The sequence below is a fragment of the Fonsecaea multimorphosa genome (genome assembly GCF_000836435.1).
Source record: "Fonsecaea multimorphosa CBS 102226 unplaced genomic scaffold supercont1.15, whole genome shotgun sequence".
NCBI lineage: Eukaryota > Fungi > Ascomycota > Eurotiomycetes > Chaetothyriales > Herpotrichiellaceae > Fonsecaea > Fonsecaea multimorphosa.
Genome location: NW_015971649.1, coordinates 498,343 through 525,254, shown reverse-complemented (window position 1 = coordinate 525,254; position 26,912 = coordinate 498,343). Strand labels below are relative to the sequence as shown.

General features: G+C 51.7%; 8 protein-coding genes across 8 annotated transcripts; 3 read left to right on the top strand and 5 right to left on the bottom strand.

Annotated features, from left to right (window-relative positions):
• Positions 1-5,688: 5,688 nt before the first annotated feature.
• Positions 5,689-7,121, bottom strand: Z520_07550 (uncharacterized protein; the record flags this gene model as incomplete). Its single annotated transcript, XM_016778047.1, has 2 exons — positions 5,689-6,866; positions 6,986-7,121. The coding sequence occupies 2 exons, from the start codon at positions 7,119-7,121 to the stop codon at positions 5,689-5,691; spliced, it is 1,314 nt and encodes a 437-aa protein (XP_016630953.1).
• Positions 7,122-7,784: 663 nt separating this feature from the next.
• Positions 7,785-9,653, top strand: Z520_07549 (uncharacterized protein; the record flags this gene model as incomplete). The annotated part of the gene is made up of 1 exon (XM_016778046.1): positions 7,785-9,653. The coding sequence occupies one exon, from the start codon at positions 7,785-7,787 to the stop codon at positions 9,651-9,653; it is 1,869 nt and encodes a 622-aa protein (XP_016630952.1).
• Positions 9,654-10,129: 476 nt separating this feature from the next.
• Positions 10,130-11,584, bottom strand: Z520_07548 (uncharacterized protein; the record flags this gene model as incomplete). Its single annotated transcript, XM_016778045.1, has 1 exon — positions 10,130-11,584. One exon carries the CDS (start codon positions 11,582-11,584, stop codon positions 10,130-10,132), a length of 1,455 nt encoding a protein of 484 aa, XP_016630951.1.
• Positions 11,585-12,096: 512 nt separating this feature from the next.
• On the bottom strand, positions 12,097-15,804 carry Z520_07547 (uncharacterized protein; the record flags this gene model as incomplete). The annotated part of the gene is made up of 1 exon (XM_016778044.1): positions 12,097-15,804. The coding sequence occupies one exon, from the start codon at positions 15,802-15,804 to the stop codon at positions 12,097-12,099; it is 3,708 nt and encodes a 1,235-aa protein (XP_016630950.1).
• A 404-nt stretch (positions 15,805-16,208) lies between these two features.
• Positions 16,209-19,334, bottom strand: Z520_07546 (uncharacterized protein; the record flags this gene model as incomplete). The annotated part of the gene is made up of 5 exons (XM_016778043.1): positions 16,209-17,143; positions 17,199-17,594; positions 17,645-18,703; positions 18,755-19,047; positions 19,108-19,334. 5 exons carry the CDS (start codon positions 19,332-19,334, stop codon positions 16,209-16,211), a joined length of 2,910 nt encoding a protein of 969 aa, XP_016630949.1.
• A 579-nt stretch (positions 19,335-19,913) lies between these two features.
• Positions 19,914-23,533, top strand: Z520_07545 (uncharacterized protein; the record flags this gene model as incomplete). The annotated part of the gene is made up of 5 exons (XM_016778042.1): positions 19,914-20,070; positions 22,864-22,971; positions 23,019-23,161; positions 23,222-23,327; positions 23,388-23,533. The coding sequence occupies 5 exons, from the start codon at positions 19,914-19,916 to the stop codon at positions 23,531-23,533; spliced, it is 660 nt and encodes a 219-aa protein (XP_016630948.1).
• Positions 23,534-24,291: 758 nt separating this feature from the next.
• Z520_07544 (uncharacterized protein) lies at positions 24,292-25,368 on the top strand (the record flags this gene model as incomplete). The annotated part of the gene is made up of 3 exons (XM_016778041.1): positions 24,292-24,492; positions 24,570-25,040; positions 25,111-25,368. The coding sequence occupies 3 exons, from the start codon at positions 24,292-24,294 to the stop codon at positions 25,366-25,368; spliced, it is 930 nt and encodes a 309-aa protein (XP_016630947.1).
• A 97-nt stretch (positions 25,369-25,465) lies between these two features.
• On the bottom strand, positions 25,466-26,747 carry Z520_07543 (uncharacterized protein; the record flags this gene model as incomplete). Its single annotated transcript, XM_016778040.1, has 4 exons — positions 25,466-25,909; positions 25,999-26,083; positions 26,151-26,409; positions 26,474-26,747. The coding sequence occupies 4 exons, from the start codon at positions 26,745-26,747 to the stop codon at positions 25,466-25,468; spliced, it is 1,062 nt and encodes a 353-aa protein (XP_016630946.1).
• Positions 26,748-26,912: the final 165 nt, after the last annotated feature.

Genomic DNA, 26,912 nt, shown 5'->3' with positions numbered 1-26,912 from the left:
ACCAGGTCACCACCACCAGCTGATTCTTCATCCTTGAATACACAAAGCTGTGTTCCCCCAAAAAAGAGAATTAGAATTGTATACCCTGGAACACCGGGACCGATGCTTACTATATACACCTGATTCTCCCTCCCTAGGTATGATTTGTGCCGCCGTACTGAGTAATACGAGTACCTAAGTACCTAGGTACCTAGGTAGTATCCACAGATGTGAGAGACCCACCCTGACTCTCTTGACCTTTCACCGGTCTCTCGTAGTACTACTAGTAGTATCATTTGCACCGACAGTTGCTGCAGTCAGGCGCCGCAAACCTCCTCTCAGCCTGATGGCCATTCTGTCGACCTGAGACTATCGCCCGTCTCGACGAGGCAGCAACGTAGCATGCTCATCCCTCACATGTGATGTGATGCGGTGCCTCGTTTTAGGTTGCTCTGCAATGCGCGCGCGTTCATCTTTCCATCACTGACATGTTGCAGCATGCGAAACCCCAACCTGGAGGTCGCGTCTGTCTCCTACGATTAAGGCATGCCCAAGGCTTCAATTTGCCTTGCCAGCAACGTATGACAATGTGCTGTGATCGTGTGCTCCTCACAAGCACCACGTCTTGTTCTACCACAGGTCACTTGAACCAGTTGCTGAAACGGACGCCCCAGCCTCTGTTTGATTCACAGAGCTCCTTCAACCCTCAGACCCTTGCTGTTCTCAAGTTGATACAGTTGGTCCAGCGGACGACGCAGGCCAGCTTGTTCATCATGACACTGTGCAATCAAGCTCTGCTGTAGACAACCATGCTTTGCATTGGTGGCCATCGAGTTGAGTCGAGCGCCCCGTCAGGTTTCAATGCTTCCTCTCACCTCCAGCTCCTCTCCTGCCGAAAAATGCATCTTCCAGCTCGCAATCTACCTCGTTGCACTCCACCACGAAAACCACGCCACCCTCGTTGCATGGAAGAGGAGGAACGCTCGATACGACGACGAGGAAGGCCCTGTTGCGTGAGAAAGAGAAGGGATACACACAACTCACAGAATACAGTGGAAATATTCAAGGGCTAGGCTTATCTGCTTCGCAGACACTGGCCTATCGTGGAGTGCTCAGGTGCTGCGACAACTCGTCTGCCTCCATGATAATCACCCATGAAGTGGCAGCAGAGGTAACACAGTCACAATGCCCTTGAGCTTGAGGCCTTTCTTGTACCTTTGCTGCCATCAGGTGGTGGACGAGCCCGCTCTCTGTCACCTGCAAACTCATCGCAGGAGAGCATTCGTGAGCAAATCCCCAGCACAAGGCCTTCACAGCGATTCCAGCAAGTCCTACACCTCTACATCTGTGTCCTCTGCCCGCGGGATCCCCCTTCTTGAGCCTAGCAAAAGGCTTCTCTTTGTTTCATTGGTTCGGGTGCCTGTCATGGGTCGTGGCAGTGGCCTGCAGAGGCGAGACAGTATCTCGCCAATCGAGAGGTAACTGCGCGCGAGCCATTTTTCTTTCACGCTGCGGATCTGAGGTCTTGCCACATGCATCTCCCCTTGCGAGTGCTTGTACGCTGCCATTGAGATGATGAGGGACACTCCAATAATGCTCTCTGCAGCCGGGTCTGTTTCTTCCCTCTTTCCGCTCCCGCTACAAACGAACCATGTGCGGCAAGCTCGGAGCGAAATTTGGTTCCTACGAACAACGAACGGGTGTAGCCGCTTCACGCCAGTGGAGTGAGTACACAAGGACGTCGTATGAGCTCTGTCTTTGCCACGTCCGGTTCCGATTCAATCACTTGGTACTATTTACTATTCCATGAACAGCTGTTGGTTCCGGCGAGCTCCGCAAGAAGGAACCACGGAATCGGCCCACGCCGGTGATAAAATGTCGCCTGAGACTTGTCCTCATTGCCGTGAGCATTCCACAGCATTTGTGCCAGATGTCTGGGTCAGACTCTTCATGGCTGTGGCTGGAATGATGCCCTGGTGTACCATAGAGGTATACGACTCTGCTCCCGGTCCGAGGCACCTAGGCCCCTGTTTCTCGAAAATGCCTCAAAAACGTTGCGAACCAAAGCGAGTACGCCGTTTCGAAATCTCAGCACTTCGGTTTCAGGCTACGAAATCCGCTTACTTTTTCTCTCCCCAATTTGGACTATGGCCGTCCTAGGCATAATATTTTAAGTCCGTATCTGCTTTTCCCAACGGAGTGCGGGCGGCCCTCAACCTGATTATCTCCACGCAGCCGCAAGGCATCCATTTGCGTGTTCATACCCTCTTGGGGCCCTCTTAGTTTTACGAATTGGCCGTCGGTGGCCGGCTGGGTCCAGCGGCTGAAGCAGAACATTGCACTACGAGAGATTAACGCGTCCAGTCGGTGATCTAGTTGCGGATGTCCGCCGAGAGCTGGACCATGGCGGGATCTCCAGACCCGAGTACAAACACGTCGTCAATGGGGACCTGAATCTCAGCCTGATAGACGGGGAAGTGCTCTATTGCGAGTACAAGGGCGTTGTGGTGAGCACGTTCTTGGTATGGAGCGTATTTCCCCTCCACGACAGTCAGTCAGTCTGACTGGTTGTCGACGTGCGGCTCAGATCTGTCTGATGCTGTGTCGCACAAGTCATTCGCCGTCTTACTTGTGCATGCCTGTGGTTGCCTTCTGTGATCGGTCCAGTCGGAGTATTTGCGATCATCCTACTAAACGATGAAGTGGTGACAAAGTCTGAGACTTTCATTGTCGTCACTGATGTGACGGGTAGAAATGCTTCCCAGTGCTGGGATTGTCCGTATGTGACGTGCCAGTGATGAGGCTGAAGTCGTGTCTTGCACAAGACGCCGCTCTATCTACGGAACGTGCCCCGGAGCCACTTGTGAAGGGGTCGAGACGAGAAAAAGGCAACCTGGCGTACCAGCCAAGTCCGGAAGAGCGGGCTGACTGTAATTTCACCAACCCACCTTCAAGGCGGACGTTGACCAAACGATGCGCAATCGAATGTCTCTCCCCTTCTCTTCGCTCTGGACTTCATCTTCACCCTTGTCTGATAAATCCGGCTGAAGTGTCTCCCTCGTACCCGACAGAGCTGAACCATTGAACCTTCGAGCGCCTTATTTCTTTGACTGCCTCTCACAAGGTGGTGTTGGTCCTGCCGCCGTGCCGGTTCGAGCTGGAGGTGGATGCAGAATTTGCATCGATACAAATCCTGACTGTCTCCAACGATGCTGGCTTGAGACCTGCGCCCGACGCCGTGGCCAGCTTGAACGCCTTCGTTTCCACTTACCTAACATCATGTGTTCCGCCCTATTAGGGGCCACGAGCACACAGATGGGGTCTGTCTCAAGGACTTCTCCTTCCATTTGCCGGAGTCCGCGATGCGCTCTATGACACTAAAATCGCAGTGTACTGTTGCTTTGCGGCATGAAGACTTCGTCGAGACAACTGTTGGGCTGCGGAGTCTGCGTTGGCTCCAAAAATGGCCCGTCTCGACACAAATCGCCGTCAGCTGCCGTGCTCCGTCACCAACATGTCGATACCTACAAGGACTATCGAAGCATATCTGGAGATCGGTATGCATTTCCAATAACATGTCATCTGCAAGGCAGCCATCCACAAAACCGGCTGAATTCGGCTTGATTGGGTTTCGGGCTAAGCAGAGACCGGTCTGGGCTGGACTGCACGGTGAGTTTACGTTCTACCATATGAAATTTCGTGGTGTAATTAGCAATTAAGGTGGCTGGGACTGGTTGTTGAATGAGCTCCTCGGCCTGATCTGCCAGCCTGAGATCACCGATTTCGTGATTGATATTCGGTCCGAACAAGGTTTGTGGACCTGGATATTCTCAGCATCGGGCTGAGAATACGACCTCATGATCTCAGACAGGAGTATCTCAAAGGCGCCCAAAACAGGCGTTTTGCGAAACGCCGGGAAGGACATGCAGGAGAAAGATAGACCAAAGTCCCCAAGGCCAAAGGCATCACAAAAGAATGGGGCCACGCGACGGTGCGTGAGACATTGAGACCGATGTGAGAAAGGTCAACCACGGTAAGGCTGAGTGGGCAAGATTACCAAAAACGGGGGGCTAGCTGGCTAGCTATTTCCCTTCCAGGAGCCTTGCAAAAGCTTTGAATCAGGCTGGCTACCAGGCAGGGCAAAGACAGAGAGAGAGAGAGAGAGAGAGTATGTGTGAGCGTTACGAGCCGGTCTCCCAGATCAGCAGATGCTATCTTTGCTTTCGTTCCCGCTCTTGCAGATACTTCTCTTCTTTGCCTTATATCGATCAAGTGATTGGACTTGATTGCAAGTCGAGTACGAGGTACCGCGCAGCGAACACCTGGCCTTGACAGAGAGAGAGAGAGCCACCACATGGGCTGTTTCCCCCCTTTTGCGCTTGTTCTTCCTCGTGTGCCTGGAATGTCTTTCTATTGCCCCATTTTCCCCAATCACCTGCGCATGCTCGGAAGGCGAGATATCTTGGAGGGGGAAAAAAAGCCTCAAAGATTACGAGGACGTTTACGAGGAGAGCAGGAACGAAAAAGAAGATACAAACTTCCGACTCGGGTGTCGCAACAAGGTGGAAACCTGAGGACCCGTCCAACCCGGCTTGGGACGTCATGAGACGGACAGAAAATAATCTTCCACACTGCAGCAGATGAGGAATGGCACATTTGAGAGGCTCGTGGAACAGATTACTATCTTGGGATTTTTTTTTTAAAAAAAAGAAAAGAAAACAAGAAACAAAAGAAAGAGAGAAAGAAAAATCCCTCGTGTGGTGGCATGACTTTCCTTCCTCCCTCTCCCTCTTGTTTTCCCGCTTTTCCCCTTACCCTTTTCCCCTCCCCTCTTTCACCCGCGCTGGGAAACGCCGGATAAAAGAAAAAGAGGGAAGGAAAAACAGAGGAGAAGAACGGCGGAAAAGGCTGAACCCCCCTCCATCCTGCTTCTTCTTCTGATCCCGAGATTCCTCTCCTGTTGGGACGCTCTCCGTACCTAGGTAGGTATATACCGCCCACGCACCGACCGACCAGTCCAGAACCCAGGGTCGTACTCACCGACGCGATTTCCCCGTTCCACTCTCATTTCAGCGTCGGAATGTATATGGTATGTGGTGGTCTGCAATGCACAACGTGGACATGCCAGGCTCTGGGTTGGTCGTTTGCAGGTGGTTGGTCTGTGAAATAGATGCGCAGCACACAACTTTGAGTAGCTGCTTTTGAAGTATTTGTCAAGGTGATGGATTGTAGTTTCCGGTCCGATTTTTCGATGTTCGTCGTTCTCCTCTGTAACAAAAGCCCTCCATATTAGTGCTTTTTGTCAAGTTTGCGAGATGGACTATTATGGTATGATAGATTTTGATTTGACTCTCCAGGACACATGTCCTTTTCGCTGGGGGATATGTTGCAATGGGCAGTCAGCAAACCAATAACCCCTATACTGAGGTTGAAAATCTGCGTCAAGACATTCTAAAGAAGACAATCTTTTGGCTCGTCTATATGCAGTACAAGATGTACACAACGCTCAAGCTCAACAGGACCCGCTCCAGATTGCTCTATAAAGGCCCGCGCTCACAAACAAACACAAGAATGTCCAAAACAATAAGCACCTGCACCGTAAAACTAGCCGCGAATCAACATGTCCGTCGCTCTTGGCCGGTTTCTGGATACTCTTGCCATCCCGGGCCTTGATCTGAAGAGCACTGCAGCTCCCCCTGCTCTGACCCATCAAGTTAGATACACTCTCTTTGCATGTGTGACGTGGCGACGGCACATTGGACATTTCCACTTTGATTCTTCCCCATACGGCCCGTGTACAGCGCGGTATCGACGGACATGTTCTTGTATCAGATCCGAGCACCAACGACAGATGGCGACGTGCATGCAAGGCTCCAACAATGTGTCGACCTTCTGCTCACAACATATTCTGCAGGCGATATTAACGGTCATCTCCCTTGGCTCGAGCGGTCGTGGTCGGTTCGGTTGAGAGTCAATAGGGTTGATCTGAGGGTGTGTATGTGGGTTATCTTGCTCGAGTCTGGCAGCTTGTCCTTGAGACGACCTTCTGAGGTTTAGTCTGGGGTTTGTGAATGACTGCTGATCCTCTTGTAGCCGCATGCGGTTCATCATGGTTTCGAACTGCCGTTCTGTATCCCCGTTTTGAGGCGGCCCAGTGCCCAGCACACTGACTGCAACTTCTCTTCGCGTCTCCTGAACGTCTACGGACTCAGTTGCAAGGGCTGATCTCTGTTCTTCCGCTTGTCTATAGCGATTCCATGCTCGACCAAACATTGTGCTGATGGGGCTTTGGTAATTCTCAGATTGAATTTCTTCTTGGGTACCGAATGGGTTTGTAATGGTTCTTTGCCTCCTTGGGGTCTGATAGTTTTCATATTGGATTTCTTCTTGGGTAGCGAATGGATTTGTCACGGTTCTTTGCCCCCTTCTTGCGGTCGATGAGCCTGAGTCGCCGGTTGGGTTCGACGGGTGTGCCGCCGTTCTCTGTGATCTGGGGTACAAGTGGCGCTCTCCCAGCTGGATATCATGGGCTAGCCTCGCATGCCGGGCCTGTCGAGTTGGATCCACGCGATGTACTGGCGCATTCACGTAGGATCCGGCCGCTGTTCTAGGATCCCTGGGATGTCCGGTGCCGCCGGGGTCGTAGGGTGGGACTGCTCGAACTGGAGGCATGCTACCAACAGTGGTCTGTAGTCGATCGGCTACACCGTCAAAGGACCAGGATTGCTGCTGGGAACTGGAGAGCGAGAAGGGGTTGTGATACGGATGGTCCATGCCGTCACTTGGTGGAACTGGGACGTGCTCCGACGGAACCGCAGCATTGGGAACTGGAGAGTTGATAAGGAGGGACGCATGTGTCGTCGACCGTGAGTGTAAATCCCAGTAATCTTTGATGCAAATTATCAATATGTTTATGAGCGAGCGACTTGAAGTTGGAATTTGATTATGCCGACGACCAAGACTCAAGGTACAAGCAGGTAGCGAAAGAAACGGTCACTGCACGTACCACGACACTTCCAGCAGTAGCGTTGCCAGCGCTTGCCTTGAAGTCGCATGCCTTGGCCATCAATGTAGAGAGGGTAGGCAGTTGCCTGGGGTGATGTTAGTAAAGGAAAGGATGCGTCGGTCGCAATAGGCAGCATCGGATCCCCTGCCCACAGAAGAAATCTGCGACAGTCTTACAAGAGGTCTCTTATCCGCGCAGGCACAGCATCCAGGCACTGCTGTCAGAGCGCAGCCAATAGCCAGCTTGTGTTCGCACGTCTCTGCCATTGTGAAACGTGAGGGTGATCTAGCCCTTGTCGAAGCCGGTTAGGGACAGTGCCAAAAACGATAGTTTTGCATCGTAGCCTCCGGCCAATGCCTGGCAATGGCCTTACCTGTGTCAATTGAAGTGGGAGCCTCGCCCAGGATACGATGAATGCTCTAGCCACGGCAATGGGGATGCTGGTGAAGTTGCAATGCTAGGTACCTAAGTACCTTCACTTCTTGCTTTGTCCCGGAACGGAACAAAAACTTCCCACAAGCGGGGCGTGCAAGCCTGGACAAGGCTGGACAAGGCTGAACGAGGCTGAACGAGGCGCAGATCTGACTGACTTCGTAACCTGCGCCTCCCACCTCCTCCAACACAATTGTCCACATCCCCATGTCACGTCTTGCCCACCATTCGTTGCACCCCTTCTAATTAGAGGCTTTTCGCTGCAAAAGCTACGGGCAGCTCTTTACCACCCGCTATCATGTCCTTATAGCGCTCGTTGACTGGCCGACCTTTCTCATCGCGGCATCGAGTCGAGCGGGTCTTGAACATGCCGCTGATCAAGTTGACCCCTTTACAAGCAAGGTTCACGGCGTGTCTCTCGGCGTCAGTCTTCTTGTTGCTGCTATACCTGACTTTGACGAAACCATCCTTCGCTTACGCCCTCGAGTCCGACTCCTCTCGGATATCCTCTGAAGACCACAACTTTTACGTCATATCAGATGAGAGCGAGCAGGAAGAGGCGAAGGAATATACAATAACAGTCCGCGCTGAAAATGGGGTGTCGGCGCTTGCCAATAACGACCCTGCGAATAGTAACATCGAGATCGGCGAGACCCAGAACTGGGTGTTTCCACAGGATGCTATAGAGGGTCCCCATGGGACGCCTGGGTTCGGTCTGCCAGGCGAAAAGCTAGAGGAAACAGAGTTACTACCGGAACAACACGAACTCAGGAAAAGACAGGCAGGGAGCAAAATCTACATTACTCTCAACACATGTCTGCAGCCTTCCCCCAATGCGACCAATGAGGTGCCTCCACAGTTGCAAATGTACATTTCCTTGTCCGAGTCAAACCAGAAACCAGGGCCGGGCTCCGGTGGCCCCGATCAACAGACCATTACAGTTGATGCAGGGTATGCGATCTTTGAGGCGGACGCCGACAGTGATGTGTATGTCGGGATCTCTGCGCCCAACACCACGGAATTCTCAGGCATCTGGAATTATAATATCGCCGCGTCGATCGATGCACCTTTCTACGGCTTTAAGGATCCGGAAGTGAAGAATCTATATTTCGTCGACGGGGACAATCACGCCGCCCTCCTGATTACAAACGACACCACACAGGCTCTGCCCAACGAGACTGTCTATCAAGAATGGATGAAACTAAGTCCTCCATGGGGTGTCTTCGCTTCGAATCAGAAGCAACGGGCAATTCTTGGGGTCCAGAAATCTTTCTGCGGCTTGAAAAACAACGCCCAACTAGCGGCTAATATTGACAACATCACCAACCAAAATGTTGCGCAAATGACCAACAGAGGCTTAGGCGGCAAACCAAAAGAGCAGTTCTACATCACCGGCCTGAACGCCACTTCAAAATACTGGGGAATGCTGGTCATGGAAGGCAACTCCACAAACTCGGGTGCCGGCGTGATTGGAGGTGGCGGCACCGTCTGGGCAGCCATGGAATTCCAGACCAAAACTGAAAACAATTGTGCATTGATGTACAACTTGTCTTTCTGTTCAGAAGTGGCTTACGCCGTGCCCACCAATCCGGACAAATTCTCCCCAGAGACAGGTCTCCCAGATTTAGCCGCACTGTATGATTCTAATGCGGCCCAAATGTACCAATACTTCAACTACTCCCTGCAACAAATCCCTTGCAACGCAACTTCCAGCGCTCAATACTCTCTAGCTCGCAACTGCGACGATTGCGCCCGGGCTTACAAAACATGGCTCTGCGCGGTGACCATTCCTCGTTGCGCAGACTTCTCCAATACAGCTTCATTTCTCAAGCCACGAAATCTAGGCCAGAAATTCATCAATGGCTCGAGCATTTCAACCGACCCGTCGGAATTCAACGTCAACCAAGCGCTTCTCAACGCCGTGGCCACGAATTCTTCCCGGAACCCGCTCATCGACACGTCCATCCAACCGGGACCGTACAAGGAAGTTCTGCCCTGCCAAGATTTGTGCTACGATCTCATGCAGAGCTGCCCGGCGAGTTTGGGATTTGCTTGTCCGCTGCAAGGGAAAGGCCTGGAAGACAGTTACGGCAAGCGGGTCAATGGATCGGAAGGGGTCATTAGTTGCAGCTATCTGGGCGCAGCGTACTACTTGAGCGGGAGCACAATTCTGCGACCGAGCGTGTATAGCATGGCGTTATTGGCCGTGTCCCTGGGACTGAGGAACCTTGTCTAGAAATGGGTTCTAGAATATATGGAGTTTTTACGAATACAAGCAAGGAATTTGGTTTGCAGGCGGTCATTCAGGTGCCAACTTTCTTCTCTTTGAAAAAAGAGCCCCCTCCTCCGTTCTGTGCTTGCTTGTCCCACTGACCTTTGTCTTTGCTGTTCAGTTTGCGAGATTTCCTCCGCTGGAGAGAGGCGTAGCTACATATTTGGTCTGGGAGGACACCTGTACAGGGAGGGAAAGGAGGGCGTGGGGAACGAAAGAGGAGGAAATGAATCTGAATCTGTTGCAGTGTTACTCTAGAAAGAATGCTGCTGGTGGTGCTGCTTGTTTGTAGCATGTTTTTCGGTCTATGGACAGGGCGCGGACGAGGGGTTGCTCTTGACGGGTTGGCAGCCTTCATATGTCCACTGTCGTGTATGATATATCCGTACCGAGTGGGTGTCTGATGGACACATGCATGTAGATCCAGCGCTCTCATTATATCATTTCCCAGCATGCCTCCTCCGTGGAGTCCGGCCAGGAGTCCACATCTTCTTCGCATCAATTCCGTCCAGTCCAAGGCCGGTTCTCGCGGGTGTCTTGTTCCCGCCCAGCTTCTCCATCAGACGTCTTGCGGCGGGAGTCATGTTTCCTGCTGCTGCTGCTGCTGCCGAAGAAGAAGGCGTCCCAACCGCAGAACCACCGGCCGGTGTTCTGATCGTCTCCCGATCCTTCTCCCTCTTCCTCCTCGCCTGCTTCTCCAGCATTCTTAGGTGGAGATCCTCTCGCTTGCGGATCTCGCTGATTTTGAATGGGTTGGGCGTGCTGTCCACCTGCCCGGCTAAGAGGTCGCGGTAGCTGGGGGCGGAAGATTCCGTTTCTGGCAGGTTTTCGGGCTCGTCTTCGTCGACGAATGCGTAGCCGTTGACGCGCGGTGTTTCACTCCCCGGGAAGTCCGTAGTTGTCTCTGCATCGCCGCCCCCTCGCTGTCTGGCGTGGGCGGCAGTTCGTTGCGCAATGATTTCCGTGTTCAGGGACGGTGATGGAGGGACAGGACCAGGTTCGTCGTCGACGTATTGCATTGGCGGAAACCGCGTGTTTGCGTAGACTACATGTTTGGGCCCGGCCTTGGAGTTTTGTTCCTTGACTTCCTGCACGGTTTGGAGCCCGTCTTCGTCCACCGAAGTCGCGTTGAACATGAAGCCGTTGTCGGGACGCTTGATCTTCCAGGCATCAGGTCTCGCGAGACGAGCGTCTGTCGCCCCTGAAGTCATCGGCACAAGAGCTTTCCCTGCTGCTGCTTCACTTTCTTCGTGCTCCTTGAGGAGTCGCGCTTCGCGGGCCCGGTACGCGATTTGTCGTGCGGAGGGGACTCGCTGATCCTGAGTCCAGAGGTGGGCATGCTTCTCGCGGCGTTTATGATTCTGTTTGTCTAGCAGAGCGTTGAAGGATTCATTGTCCTCGGAAGTATATTTCGCCTGGAAAGAACCCAGCGAAAATCTCGACGTATCCAACTGTTTTGGCTCCTCCTTCCTGTCGTCCTCAACTTCGGTTCCCGCGACGGTCATGGGTGTCTCGCTCCCCGTATACCCCACCGGCGTATCTCCCAGCACTCGGGGCGTTGCTGAAGGCGTCCTGTCGAATCTAGTGTTCCGCGCTGACCTTCTCTTGCTGCCCGCTGCTGGCGCGGCTGCCTGTCTCAATTTCTGCGCCGCCTCCACAATCCAAGACTCGTTTCCGGAGTCGAGTGCCGTCAGATACTCATGCTGCGCCTGGCTCTCGAGGAGACCCGGGAAGTAGTCGCGCGCAATGATGTCGGACAGCGCCTGGGTATATTCGTCTTCGTCCAAAACTTTGGGTGGTCTTTTGATCCGCTTGAGGGGCGGCGGGGGCATAAGAGCGACATCCCCTGCAGATGGCCGTCTAACAAGGGTTTGACTCGCTTGTGAAGTAGCCATGAAGTCGTGATCTGAGGACAGCTCTCATAGGCAACTAAATATGCGGCGAGAGTATTAAACATTTTCTAGAGGTGCAAGCAGGCAGGCGGGCAGCCAAATGACTCGAATCATGTGACAATGCTATGCGACGCGAGTCATACTTCAGCCTTACCATGCAAACCCCTTTCTGCTCGGACGAGGCTGAAACTCCCTCAATCTGCACTATCAAGTCGACCCGTCACTGCATTTGATGTTCTGAGTTAGGTCCAAGTTCAAGGTCATCCGGAGACACTAAATGATCTTCTGCTCTGCCCGTTTACTTAATTAACGGAATACAAGTTGCTGTGCTGTTATACATTGTAGAAACCTGGTCATCTCACTAGCTAAGGCACAGGCACAGCCTCTCCAAATCCCAAGAGGCAAATACACGGGATGCATTGATGTCGAAAGCACACTTTTACTGAGGCAATCCTCCAGCCGTCCTGCTCACTATGCACAGGGCGAGAAATCATGAATGTGAAAGGTCCTGACGCCTACTCGCCATCATCAGCTGAAGCCCTCGCTGTATCTGCGTGACCATTAGTGCCTGCATTGTAGGCTTCTTCCTCATCTTCATCCTCGTCATCGTCGTCGGCAATTGTTCGTAGTTGCTTCCGTTGCCTGGGTGGTGGTCTGGGTTGAGCTTGGTCCTCCTCCACTTCTGGCTCATCACGTAAGTCTCCCATCTCTTCATCCTTATCCGGGACGTCGGATGCTGGGGTTTCAACAGTTGCCTCTTCCGGTGTCGCAACAGCGCTGGCCTCGTCCTCCAATTCAGAATCTGAGTCCACGACCACGGCTGCGGACTTGAATTTGTCATTCTTTCTCCGGGGAGTTTCTCTTGCAGCACTCTTCCTCTCCAACCTTCTCTTCTTCTTCTTTGGCATTTCCGCCGGAGCTTCGTTGTCCGAGCCACTCATTGGAGTCCGGGAAACGCTTCTTTCGCTCTTCCCATCTTCGTCGTCTTCGATGAACCCATCTTCATCATCTCGCTTCTTCCGCTTGCCGCCAGCCTTAGGCTTCTTCTTCCGTCTCACGCGTTCCCCAGTTTCCTCATCGTCCGTGTACTCGGCAGCTTCTCTTGCTGCTGCCTCGGCGCGAATCTGCTCGGCAATCCTCTCTGTCTCCTCGACAATCTTTCTCCGTTCTTCTGCGATCCTCTGTGCGCGATCCTGTTCCTCTTGTCTGCGTCTTCTTGCCGCTTCCTCGCGTTTTCGAAGCTCCTCCTGCCGCCTCTCCTTTGCTTCTTTCAATTTCGTGGCGTTTTCATTTTCGTAGGCGGCTTGTCTCACACGTTGGCGCTCCAATTGATTTCTCATGGTGTTTTTACCCATAGCTGCACGCTGCTCGAGTGCTGTCCGGGGATATGGCGGTTGTTTATGCCTGGCAACTTGTTCAAAGGTATCGATGGCTTGCTCAAGCCCGGCAATGGCGGCATCCACATCTTCAAGTGTTCGATCCGTCTCCTTGGCTTGATTCACATGTTGTGCAATTTGGAACTGGATGAAAGCCACATTAAATTGCAAATGAGGAGAATCGGGTTGCGTGGCCAGAGCGCGCTTCATGTAATCGAGAGCAGTGTTCAGAGCAGGGATGGATCTATCAGCCTTGCCTTTCAACAGCCATGCCCTCGACAAGCACGCCAATAATTGGGCGTTTTCACTTTTGCCATCTTTTCTCAGTGCGATCTCATAATTGTCGATGCCGCGTTGATACTGCCGAAGTTCTGTCATCACATGGCCCAAATTCGTGTTGACTGAAGCATCTCGGAGAGTATCTTTGACCTTGGTGAATATCTGTAGAGCATCAGAGTATGCTTTCTTGTCATCGCAGAGAGCGATTGCAACACCCTGGGCGGCATATGCATTCTTAGGGTCCAATTGCAGTGCCTTATCAAAGAATTCGTATGCTTTGGCATACATCTTGCTCCGCTTTTCCTTTTCTTGGTCCGTGTTTCGAGGCATATCTCTTGCGATTGTGAGGTGAATGTTGCCCATACCAACAAGAGAGTAAAGGTCATGCTTGTCATAGCCCTGCAATGTGTGCTTGTAATGGCGGTTCTCAGCATCTTCTGCAATGTTGCTAGTTTTCTTCTTGGCGCTATGATGGTACCATCCCATCAAGGCTCTGACTTCAGTGTTGCCATAGTCATTTTGATAAACTGCGTGAATCTTTCGCGGCCCTTCGTCTCGAGGTGACGTTTCCAAGGCTATAAACGCTAGGCGCGCGGAAGCGTCTGTGTAGTCGGCATGTCTGGCAAGGAGACCTTCATAAACCTTCTGAGCCTCCTCTACGAGGCCTAGTGCTTCCAAAGTCCTGGCCAGGTTGTATGAAATCGTGGTCACCAAAGCATCAGTATCACTGTTGTCGACATCCTCCGCGTTGATTTTTTCTTCTTCCAGGGCCTTCTTTTCGGCTTCTTGCTTCTCAGTGAGTCGAACACAGGCATTGAGCGCAATCTGGAATGTCTCTCGAGCCATAGAGTACGACTCTTGAGAATATAGGAAGCACGCCATATTGTTCAGAAGCTGGGGAGGTAGGTTCTCGCGGAGCTGAGTAATGTATGTTGCTTCCTCTTCGTTTGGATCTGGCTTGTCTTCGTCCGGAATTTTCTCTAGCTGCATTTGCTCGACCGTTTGAAGACATTTTAAGCTCTCAATTGGATTTTCAAGCTCGTACAGACGTGCAAGATAAAGCAAAACCGACTCGTCGGGCTTGTTCTTCGTCTTTTCATCCTTCCAGGTCTTTCGAACATTCTCTAGCAGTTGTATGGCCTTTCGCGCTGCGGTTGCTTTCTCATCTTTGGTTGCAGTGCTCTGAGCTGAGAACGCTTCTTCGGCATAGACACAACCCAGTAGCGTCATAGCCTCTACGTGTCTGTTGATCTGTGAGAGATTTTCGAGTCGAAACTTGGCACCCTGGACGTCCTGGGTCTGGAGCATAATCTGAATGAGGCCGAATTTCGCCGGGAAGTAGCCTCGATCCAGACCGCCTCGTGCCTGATCCGATCTGTTGTAATAGTCATTTGCCTTTGACAAGTCACCTTTGTTGTGCTCCTTTCGAGCTAACAAATACCACCCGTCACTGGCAATTGCATTGATGTCTGTTTGTTCGATGGCCTTTCGCGCTAAAGGTTCCACAGTGTCGTAGCGACCAGTCAGGAGGAAATAGCTAGCAAAAGTCGCACAGCTAAGGGGGAAGTTCTTGTCAATAGTATAAGCTTTCTTCGTATGGTCGATCATAGCCTTCTTGTAAAGAGCATTGAATTGAGGGTCGGAAGCCGGGTATTTGGCGCTTTCGTGTAGATAGTACACCCCCAGCAGAGCATGCGCAATCTTTGACTCGGAGTTCAGTGCCAGCGATCGCTCCCAAGCCATCTTCGCCCTGTCCTGGTACCCCAACTGCCACAGACAACAGCCAATGCCTATCCGAGGATCGGGGTCTGTAAGGCCGGGCATCTTCGCAAGCACGTCTTGGTACACTTGCAAGGCTGGACCATATTGTTTCTGCAAATAAAGTGTCCTAGCTCTTCCAATTGCTGCCATCATGTTGCGACCTTCGGAGGCCCGTAGAGCGTCATCGAAACACTTGAGGGCCTGTTTGAGAGACTCAGCTCTTTCAGCATCTGACCCAGCTTTAGTTGACGCTTGCAAGGAAGCTCGGAGGAGGAAGAGGACGCCTCTGGTGAGATACAGCGGAGGGAAGGCCGGGTTGATTCGAAGGGCATCATTGATCGAGGCGGTGGCTTCTCGGAGGTAATGGTCTTTGGTCTTCGCATCGGACGAGGGCTGATTTTCCGGTAACACTCGGGGGGCCTGCCTGCTTTTGAGAAGATTCAACCATGCCACACATGCTAGCAGGCTCAGGCGTTCTTTGGGCCCGCTCCTTGACAGAGACCCCATGCCCTTGATCAAGATTTCGATTGCGTGGTCAATCTGCGCCTGTTTTGCGTACGCCAGAGCGATTGTAATCCATAGATTTTTGGCAGCTTTCTCATTTTCTAGGAGCTGGCATAGCTCCGTAGGATCGTCCAGGTGGTCCTCGAGATTGACTTCGACCGCTTCGTCTGCATCAAGCCCGCCGGAGACAGGGATATCGATCGCGGACGGAATATCAGCGAAGCGTGACGCAGGCGTGATCCCCGCGGCCCCTCCGTTGAGGCCATTGGCGATACTGCCATTTCGCACTGCTGTCGCCGCCATGTTGACGGTATAGGAGATCAGTTGAGGGACAAGAGAATGAGTTTGGAAGGGCGCAAGCCGATCAGCTCATGGCGAGGAGAATATGAGTCGACAAAGACCAGGGAAATGAAGAAGACAAACAAATCAAGTGATACAAGACAGGTTGTACTTTTGGCACGCCCGATTTTGTGAAGTGAAGCGACGTGATCGGTCTGATTCGAATGTTTGCTGGTGGTAAATTATATTGTCTTTCACCTGCGGTGCGGCATCTGAAAGTTCTCGGCTGCTCCTTGCCGCCGCGCTAAGAGTTCCCGCGTCTGCGGCCTGTCCAGCCTTGTGCCGCAGCCTTGCGCCCTTTACTGCCCTACGCGATTCCAACAGATACCATGGCTTACGTCGATTTTCAAAAGTTGTCATTATCATTATCAATATCTCAACCGGCTGACATCAAAGACGAGTCGGCTTTCCTCCAGATTGATCATCACATTGCCGTTGTCATCTATATGTACATATTCATCCGTGGTAGGAATCACCTTCCCACTGTGTTCCACCTCTTGCCGACTGACTCCGCCAGGATCCCGGGGAATCCATAAAGTCGGGGGTTTTGCAAAGAACGATGGTGGGTAGTAGACATCGCGCTCGATATCTTCCGGATACACCGGATCTGGCAAGTCTGCTGGGACCATTCGACGAAGAAGAGTATAGTCGGAGTACACCTCGGGATGAAGCCATCGTAGCAGGAAGTTGGACTTGTCTGCTGGGTTTGGTGATAGCCATCGCATCCAAAATGCTGTGAGAGCATCCATTATCATGTGGGCTTCGGGGACCTCCTTTTTGAGTTTCTTTCTGAACATCGTTTTGACGCCTCCTCCCAGGGCGTTGAGAGTTCCGCTTGCGCCTTCGAGGGCCCTACTGCTGCCCTGGTGTGGCTCGTGTTCCTCTTTGTCGGAATGATATTCCTCGAAACGGTCCAGACCTTCAGCATTGCGTTGATTCGTGGGAGTACTTCCCAGTAAGTGCTGGTCTTCTTGAACCGTCAAACTTTTTGGAAGACTCCATAGAAGTGGTCCAAGTGCTTCAAGGAGCGAAGTATGGACCAGACCAGTGAGAATCAGAAGAGCCACAGTTAACACGACTGGGATGTAAGCGCCTTTGAGCGAAAACAAACCAATCATACAGATCTCGGAGAAGTATAGGCCTAAAAGGAGGTGCATGAGAGCGCGAGGATAAACGAGCCCTCTGGTATCGACTTCAGAATCGTAAACGTAAATGAGGTTGTACCGGTACACCAGATGTAGAAAAAGGAGACCAACACAGGCAAATCCGAGGATTATTGGCGCGATGAGGGCATAACTGAGAGCTGCCACACTGTTAGAGAGGGCTCAAGCATAGCATGTGTCCTGGAAGGAACTTACTGATGACACCAAGGTTGGTGTAGACGGGAAAGACTGATCCCCAATGAATTCGCTGCAGCCGGTGCCATCTCATGTACAACTTTCTTGGACTGCTGATGTACCTTTGAAACACATACAACTGGGACAAATTGCCGAACTGAACAAGTGCTGAAGACCCAAGCGCCAAACTTTGCAAAAGAAAATACGAGAGATAGAAGTTGGAAGCCTTGGGCAGGTTCTGCGAGAGCAAATCCTTTGCTGTTGTCGGATCTTCAAGCAACTTCGTAACGGCAGCGGACGCTGCGGATGTCAGGGTCGTTATCAAGAACACTTGAACGACTTGGAAAGCGAAGTACGCATGCTGGGTGTAGAGCTCGATCATGCTCAGAGTTGGGACCCCCCCGAGTTTCGCGCAGTCTGGTTTACTATCAGCAATTTGGACAAGTGGGAGCTGAGCATTGACTTACATCTCAAGATTCCGGGGACGATGCTCATCAACAGAGATAGAGCCATAGCCGGAACGATACCACTCAAGATACCCTTGATGGCGCTTGGGAGATTTTCTATCCACCCTAAGAAACTGACTTTCTCCGACAGATAGTCGATGTTGGAAATTGTGCCCACAAGAGCGGATGGGATGGCCCAAAATATTATCATCGCCGTGATCAGAGCTTTGATTAAGAATCTTCGCACAATGGTCTCCAGCCACGACATTGACAATGACTCCCATAGTATTTCAAACGGCCGTACACCAAGAAAGCGCTGAGCCATGTGCAGCGGGCGATGATGCGTCAGCGTCTGGGAGGCGTGTTGTGCATCTGTGTGCGTCTCGAATTCCACAAAGACGGAGGGCAACATGCCGTCAGTTTTGAAAAGCTGGTCACGTCGAACTTTGGCAATTTGGCTGTTCAGCTTTTTGATCTGATTTCTGGTCCACTTGATAGTATCCACGCGGCGTCCATAGTTTGCAATCGGTCTGTGGTGCGGCCTCGCGCTATGTGGAATCCATTGTGATGCAACTGATCCATTAACATCCGGTAGAATCCGTTCTTGTATCTCTTTCGAAGGGTAAGGGGCGTCCTGTGGATTGTCGGATGCTTGTACGATTTCCGCGGTGCCAGACCTTGAGACCGATTTTCTCCCATTCTCACTACGGGGCTCCGTCTCAAGAGAGTCTGTACTTGGTTCTTGCGTGCTCTCACCCTTTGCTTTCTTCAGTGTTTTCGTCCTTGCGGCATTGGCCATCTTGATAAGCTCAAACTCTGCTTTTTCCAGGCGCATGGCCGTCTGTTCCCTCTCCTTAACGAGGCGTTCAAGCTCACTGGTGGTTTGAGGGATCCAAATCCGTTTGACAGAGCTTCCAAGCATCCATCGAAGCCTTTGTTCATCCAGAAACTGTCGAGGTACATTCATGTATAGCACCGTGCGAGACGACAAGCGATTCGCATAAAACGGTGAAAGGAGATACGCTTGCCGTAAGTTGATATAGTATACGCATTCTCGTGAAACCATGTACAAGATGAATGCTGCATAGCACGTTACTGGACATGCTGCTATCTAGACTCGAGATAACTTACCGAAGTACACCCATGCCAACAGCGTATGCGCGTAAAGTCGATTGTGGTTCACAACATTTCCCATGGTCAAGCAATCCAAGCCTTGATTGCCCGCACCACCTGTCGCATGGATTGGAAGAAGGATTGGCCAAAGGAGTATCACTCCGACCAGGCATATCACAGCCAGCACTCGGAGAAAGCGCAGAAAGAGATATCCATCTAGGGATGAGTGATTAAGCACGAACACAGACGGGATGCGGTAGAACTCGGTGAACCAGTTGAACCACCCATTGGGAAGAGGTGCACTCTTTTCGCTTTTCAAACATGTCAGCCTCAAGCGGGTATCTGTGGGAAATCGGGACGAAGAGACATACTGTGGTTCCAGGCTCTTCAGTAATGCTCTTGGAGCGTATACTCGAGGACATTTGCGTCGCAGAATCACAAAGATGATGATGCACAGGGCCGCCCAGATCAGGACAGGCACTAGCGTCGCGACAAGGTCGCTCGTTGAAGATGAGTTTGATCCAGAAACCACACGAGACAATCCTGGGCTTGTAGAGTTGTCGCGGGCCGAGCCCACGCGCGGGTCCGTGGTATTCATTATCGACATTCATTGAAATCGTTGCAGCTTTCCTTAAGGTTCCAGGAGGCCAATGCCTGAGACTGGGACGTCAAGAGCATTGCAATATCGAGTACAGTCGGAATTGTAAATGCTGAGAGCTGAAAGCTGAATCGACCGAATGCGAGGGGCGACGCCCCGGAAAAGCCAAAAGACTGATCGACGAAAGCCTAGACTGCGCCAATATCGAAATTGCGATAGGCTGAACAGGGCTCAAGGCCAATGATTTTGCATAGGTGACATCCGACGCCAGGGTAGCACCGATCGCCTAGATGGTTGAGTGGGCCGCCAACCTATAACCAGACTTAGCGACGATGGCCCTCTTCCGAAGACTTCCTTATTGGTGAAAATTCAGGGATGGAAAGCCCGAAGCGGGGCGGAATCGGCGTCTTTTACGTATATCAGGAGCTTGGGAGGATTTTTCCTCTTGCTTGTTTGGAATGAGTACCTAGGATAAGCATACCCACCAGACGAATTAGGACTGTGCCATTCCGTGGGGCTTTTGCACAGGGAATCACAAGCCTTCGCTTCCCTTTGGACAAAGATTGAGGAATGATCGCCATGTTCTTTCAGATTGATGAGATGCGGAATGATCAACTCTTGAGCCGCGTCAGGGGCCGTGTGCTGACCGCCTACGGATTTGAAGGCCAAGAAGAGAATGCTCCACCTGTTAGCAGTCCGGACTCGACAATGCTGTCGATTGACTCTAAGATCTACGGTAGAGCCAGAGCGACTATATCCCCTGGCTGGGGGGCCATTAAACAAGCAGAAGACCCCATGCGGACGCGAACATCCCTCGGGGGAAATCTCACCGTCGATTTATTCATGGGACCTGAGAATGGTTGCAGAAATCATATAGAAATCATGAGTAACGAAGATGGATGTTGTCTGAAACTTACGGCACGCGCCAGCCGGTTGATAAATGTTCGATCAGACAAGCCTTCGGGAAGCTTGTATATACTTAGCGCTCTACTTTCTCTGGGATACCGTCGAGGCCAAGTAAAGCGTCCAGAGAGGCCGAAAAAGGGTAGGGGACGGCATAATATGGATGTGATGGGTTGAAAATGCATTGTCTGCCTGGAGTGAACTGTGAGGCTATGTGTAGTCAAGACTGGGCTCCTTAGAGAGCGACTGCTCATTGCTTGAGACAGTAGTTGGTGCCTGAGCATGGGTTGTATCGAACACAATGAGATTTCAGTCTGGCCGAAGAAGTCTGGTCCGATCGGTTGATCCTACACAAGTCCGGCAGAAGCAAAGGCAACCTCTTTCCTAACAGCAATGTAAGATAGCGTGCGTGAACGCAGGAACAGAGCCTCAATCCCTTTGTCTTTCAGTACAAAGACGGAATATCTCGCCATTTGTTGGCGGACTATTAGGCAATTGACGGCCTCTTGTGCGTCTCGAGTCACAGTTCGGAGCAGAAGTTGACTCCATCGGACCATTCTTTCGCTCGCAGTTAACAGGGCATACCAAAGCTTGGGTTGGAAGATTCCACCAACACTCGAAGATCAATGGGAGGAGCTTTATGGCAATGGTACGATCCCCAGGCAGGAAGACTCCCCCCCCGGAGCTCCCTATTCATGCTAAGCGAGCGCCTTATAGTGGGTGGAGTCAAAATGGATAGAAGAGCGACCAGGCAGGGAGACTTGACACCTGAAGTCAGTAGAAAAAGACCGCAACGTCGCATATCCAACGTGCTCAGATAGTTGTATTTGTTTTGGACTCTGGATCTTGCCTGATTTCATTGTTTGTAGCGAGATAGTCCTCATCAATCTTATCGATGGTTCCAGGATACCACGGACTCTTAACTAATAATCTCAATACCTTCCCCCTCCTTGCCAAGCCTTTTCACCTACGCAATACTAGTAGTACGAGGTGCAATCCTGCAGTCTGCTTGTTTACACTCATTACCCTCGAACAACTGCGAGATTCTTGGGGATCCGCCCAATTCAGCTGCGAGACCTATGTCTTCCGAGAGAAGTGATACGACTCCTCTTCTGGAACGATCCGACGAACCAAGCACTTCTCAGAGAAAGCGATTGGCGTTTGCACGACTGGGAGCAGCTTTGCTTTGGGGCGGTTTCGTCACGGCCGTGGATGAATCGTTTGTACTCGCGCAAAACGGAAAGATAGGTGCGGTGGCCTTTCCTGCTTCTCTCTCTTACTAAGTCAATGACCCTAGCGTCTCAATACTCTCAGTTTCGTAATTCAAGCCTCTTGGTCATCGTCTATGCTATCGTCAATACCGTCAGCAATCCCTTGGTCTGTGCAGCCTACTCTCCGTAATAACCTAGAGCGTCACTCACATTCAGAGAAGCTGGGTAAATTAGCCCAGAAGGGGGCCAAGTTGCCCGTGGTCATTGCCAGCAGTATCCTTTTCGGTGTCGGCAATGTCTTATGGTGAGAGCTTAGTTTCACGATAACAAAGGGGTTAACCGCTAACTTCTTGCTGCTCAATTTCTTCCGTATGGCCTCTCATCGTGGCCTCCAGAGGGCTCGTGGGCCTCGGCGGTGCTGGTCTTGGATTGATGGCGACATTGCTGTGGAATGGTAGGATTGGCGCAACACATCAGTCCGGTTGCAAACATCGACAGACTAGTGACTGATTCTGTTTTCAGACACTCAAACCCTCGGTGATATTGCAATATGGCATAGTTATTCAGTCGTCGCTGAGACATTGGGATGGGTTACCGGCGGCCCAACCGGTGAGCTAGTAACAGAAGCGAGCGATTGGCGAGCGTTCGTTCAACCTCATTCTATGGCAGCAGTCTCTGGCCATAGACTAAGCTGACCATGTCAGGATGTTTGCTGCCCAAGCTTCCTTAGCAGTGCCAGTTCTTGCATTGGTCTTATTTCCCCCTCGATGTACATGGCCAGGACGACTCGAAAAAAGAAAGTCAACGGACCTGGTTCAAGAGCGTCAAACAGAGCACTCCGGATTCGATACCATCGGAGCATTCCTTTGCGTCTTTGTGTTCCTACCGCCTTTCATCGCACTGTCTTTAGGAGGCGAGCATCTTCCTTGGCGGCATCCAGTGATCATCTCGCTCCTTGTCATGACTGTCCCAGCCGTCGCTGCGTTCGTTTTATGGGAGCTTCGGACTAGTTGCGAACCAATCATTCCTGTACGCCTCATTTTTGGCGCCAATCTCTCAAGACCGTTCATATGCCTGCTTCTATTCATGGTCGCTCACAACTCAGTCAGTTCTTTGCAGTTCCGAAGGGATTTCAGAAACTCATCCGCTTTTAGGTCGTCTTCCTGCTCCCTTTGTATGCCCAAGTAGAATACTTTGGACTAGGGAAATCCCATGGAATCGTTGTATCGGTCTTCATGATATCCATGACAGTGGGGGCCGTGATCGGTGCAAGATTTGTAAAGCGATATGGACCAAGGTCCCCATTGATCGCAACACTGTCATTATTGGTACTGTGTTTTTGGATCTTGTCACAGGGCTTGACCGGTACCGTAATTGTCTTGAAATCATGGATCACTGTGACTGACATCCTCTAGAACCAAATCACTGGGCCTTCTTGCCTACAGTGGGCCTCATTGGGCTGTTGGCAGGCACACCACCTAATTGCCTGCTTGTTTGTGTCATCCGCTTCAGCCCATCACAAGGTCAAGGTGCGGTCCTACATAAGAAAAAGGGGCTAACAAATTGATAGATCGAGCGGTTGTGATCAGTATGTTCCAGGTCTTTGAAGCTTTTGGGGGAGTTCTTGCGGTCACGATCACCTCGGCGTTCTTGCGCTTTCTGGCAATACAAGAGCTTCGAGAACGTATCGGCACGGATCCAGCTTCTGAAGAGGTAACTTGGCGTCAACAATGCGCAATGGATCTAAGCAAATCACTGATGTCCGAAATTCAGATGTTCAGACACTTTTTAGAGGATGTGGACTACCTGAGCTCTGTGCCGGGCGACACGCGAGCTGCTATGCAAGCTGCGTACGGTTTTGCTGCGATGAGATGTTGCCGTAAGTCAACTTTCTTCAACCGAGATACCTTGGTTTCGGATAGGTTCTGAGTCTTTGAAGTCATCGCATTCACGTCATGCATCGCTTCTATTCTAGCTGCAGCCATTTTGCCTCGCCTAGACTTCGGGGACCTGCGATCTGGCGATGGTTTGACAGCGGAGGTTGCGTCGAATTCGGAGCCTGATCATTCTGACTCACCGCCTTAGCCTGGTCAACACTAACGAAACTTGCTCTTCAATATATATCGGATGATAACCTCCTGAAATGGTCATCCAGCAACAGGGAATCGTCATCGTTCGTGTCACTGGCTGCCAGAACTATATGCGCTTCACCAACAGTCTTTGTGCAGCGACGAGGACCACGAAGAGTTCACGTGCAGCCTTTTTGGGTCTTCTTCTTGCCAGATGGGAACCCTTTACAGCATGGTCTTCGACGTAGCTGTAAGCCGTCACGGTGAGCGGCAGACCTGAGAAAAAGGCCGGCAAAAGGAGCAGAGGTGCTTAAAATGGACTGAAGACAAAATCGGCCCGGACAAGGAACACGGGATGATGCTTAGAAAGTTCAAGGTAAACAGTCATCTTTGAGCCCGGAATAACCCCTACACCCCGTCCCATGGGCTCGGTATATATACTCGGATTACATATCACTGACTATTCCGCAGCCTTCTGAGAACAGTCACTCTCGGAATATTCCGTTTCCCCTCACTTTTGCCCCAGGAAAATGCCAGAAAAGGCAACGGCGTACTTCCGCATTAAGATTCTGATGCCAAGTCAAAGGCCTTGAAGGCTCTTCGCAGCTTGAAGACATGTGGCACACGGCGTTCTCTTATGTCGCCCGTCACCGGGTTTCACTGGTGGTGCTACAGGTGAAGGAAACCCCATAAAGCGAGCTACAGCCCGCGTGCTTCTGCTTGGTGCCTGTGCTTACGGTTTACGAACTTCACAAGAATCTGAGCTCGCGAAAGATGGCGGTCGCAAATGGTACTTCACCAGACGATCTGACGATTGAGAACTTGACGCCCCATGTCATCAAACTTGGGTCCAACATCAACGACGAGCGACTGAAGTTCGTTGTCGCAAAGCTGATTCAGTACTCACATGACTTTGTCCGTGACACGAAACTGACCACCGCCGAGTGGGAGTCGGCATGGCAATACCTTACAGAGGTTTGTGTGAACCACAATCGCTGCTCACGATCTGTGTGCCTCCGGTTCAAAAAGGACTGAAAGTTTTATTTTCACAGGTGGGGCAGTTTTGCACCCCAGACCGACAAGAAATGATCCTCCTCTCTGATGTCCTGGGTATATCGGCACTGGTCGACGCGATCAACAATCCAAGTGCCCCTCGAGCCACAGAGTCGTCCGTTCTCGGACCCTTCCACAACGACGCTCACGAGTTCGAGAACGGCCAATCGATTGCATCCAAGGGTGCTATCGGAGAGCCTATGCTCATCCGCGGTACGGTCTCTGATACCGACGGCAATCCGCTGTCCGGCACCGCAGTGGATGTGTGGGAGACGAATGGAAACGGCTTCTACGACATGCAGGATCCCGAAAAGGATGAACCGGATTGTCGCGGAATCTTTCACACGGACGAAGCAGGCAGATTTGCTCTGGTCGGCGTCAGGGCAGTCGATTACCCTATTCCGTACGATGGACCCGTCGGACTTCTGCTGAGACTGCTCAACAGATCGAATGTGCGGCCGGCGCATGTGGTATGTCTGCCCCAGTCACTCCAGGTATTTTGCAGAGATTGTGCTGATGCTATCTTTGTCGCGCGAAAAGCATTTTGTGCTTCAACACCCTGAGTGCGTCCGACTCACCACGGCATTGTACTCCAGTGATAGCACGAATGTCGCGCTGGACCCAGTCTTTGGAGTGAAAAAGAGTCTCATCAAGCAGTTCGGATGGTCGGAAGATGGCAAGCTGGCGAAGCAGTTTGGGATTGAGACGATCGAGAGGGTCGACGCGCAGGGCAATAAAACGGTCGGGTTCTGGACACTGGAGCATGATTTTGTTCTGGTGAAGAAACCGAAACTTTGATAGCATTTTATTGAGCCAAGCAAGGATGGTGGGAAAGGGGTTGGTGAGGCTGGAGAGCCGACACACATCTTCCAAGTCTTGGGTAAAACTGGCCACCTCAAGGCCATTCTGTCTCCTCAATGAGATAAACGAGCTTCTCACCGCTAACCTTCCCTTCTATCATTTGCTGCAGCCCATCTACGACGCCGAGGAGGCCGCCACGCTCCACGCGCTGCGGATGCGGCTTCCACTTTCCCTCACGCCAGAGCCGTTCGGCGACTCGCGCAAAGGCGGAGCCAAAGGCCAGATCGTCCGGCTGTGCGTCAAAGAATTCTCCCTCGTAGATGAATGGCTCGCCCGAAAGGCTGTAGCCGAGGAAGAACTCGGATCGGACCTTTGGATGAGGGCAGTCAACATTTAAGAGATTGCAGTACACCCCTCCGGCGTCACCAAAGGCGTCCGCACAGATCTGTGCCGTGGCCTCTGTGGCGACCGTATCAAACACAATCTTCAGTTTGCCATTTGTCGCCGCATAGATCTGTCTGCCAACATCCGGGACATGCTGGAGACAGACATCATGAATTGAAAACTTGTCAGCGTGTGTGTGATGTATAGCAGGCACGGGAAGAAACATGGACCGGCAGAACTTACGTAGTCATATGCCTGGCTCGCACCGAGGGCTTTGACCATCTCAAAATGCTTTGGAGAGCAGGTCGTTATGACATTCAGACCTGAACTTGAAAATCGCTGAATGAGCGGCGACGCCAACAAAAGTCTTATTCTTGGGAAGAGGCAGTACTCACAGGCGTGCGAATTGGATAGCAATGGTCCCAGTTGCCGTGCTTCCCCCGTAGATGAGGATATTGTCAGCGTCGACATTCTTGCCTTCTCCTGGGGGATAAAGCTCCAGGGACTTGTACAGCCCAAAGCCCACGGTGTGAACCCCAACGCCGACGGTAGATGCGGCCTCAAAGCTCACACTTTCGGGTATGTGCATTTGGAGGGCGCCTTTTACGGCGATATACTTTGCAAAAGCACCATTCTCCGGGTTGAAGTCGTTGGCTGTGGAGACGGGTAAGAACACGCTCGCCTACCCAGAAGTTCATGGATGAGTCGTGCAACTCACCTCCATGGCCAAAGCCAGCCACGCGATCCCCCTTTTTGAACCTATCCTTCATCAATTCACCAACAGTGACGACAATCCCAGAGTAATCACACCCGACAATGGTTCCGTCTTGTCCGACAGCGTCGAGACTTGTCCAGTCGGTGGGGTTGAGCGCGACGGCAACCGTGCGAACCAAGATGTAGTCGGACTTCAGCTTTGGGACAGGAATGGGCTTGAGAACAGCACATCCTATCCCTTCCCTAACGAGGCCGAAATTCTGCGGCGACAGAGACATGTTTCAGAGCAGCGACTTCCCTTGGATGTGGTTTGGAGAGAGGAATGGTGCTTGATGGAGGGACAAAAACATTTTGTACTATCGCTCTAGGACGTCTGCGAGTTCCACTGACTTGTGTCCCTTGATCTGGCGGCATATTCGGTCACGTTCGGCCGCTTTACACAG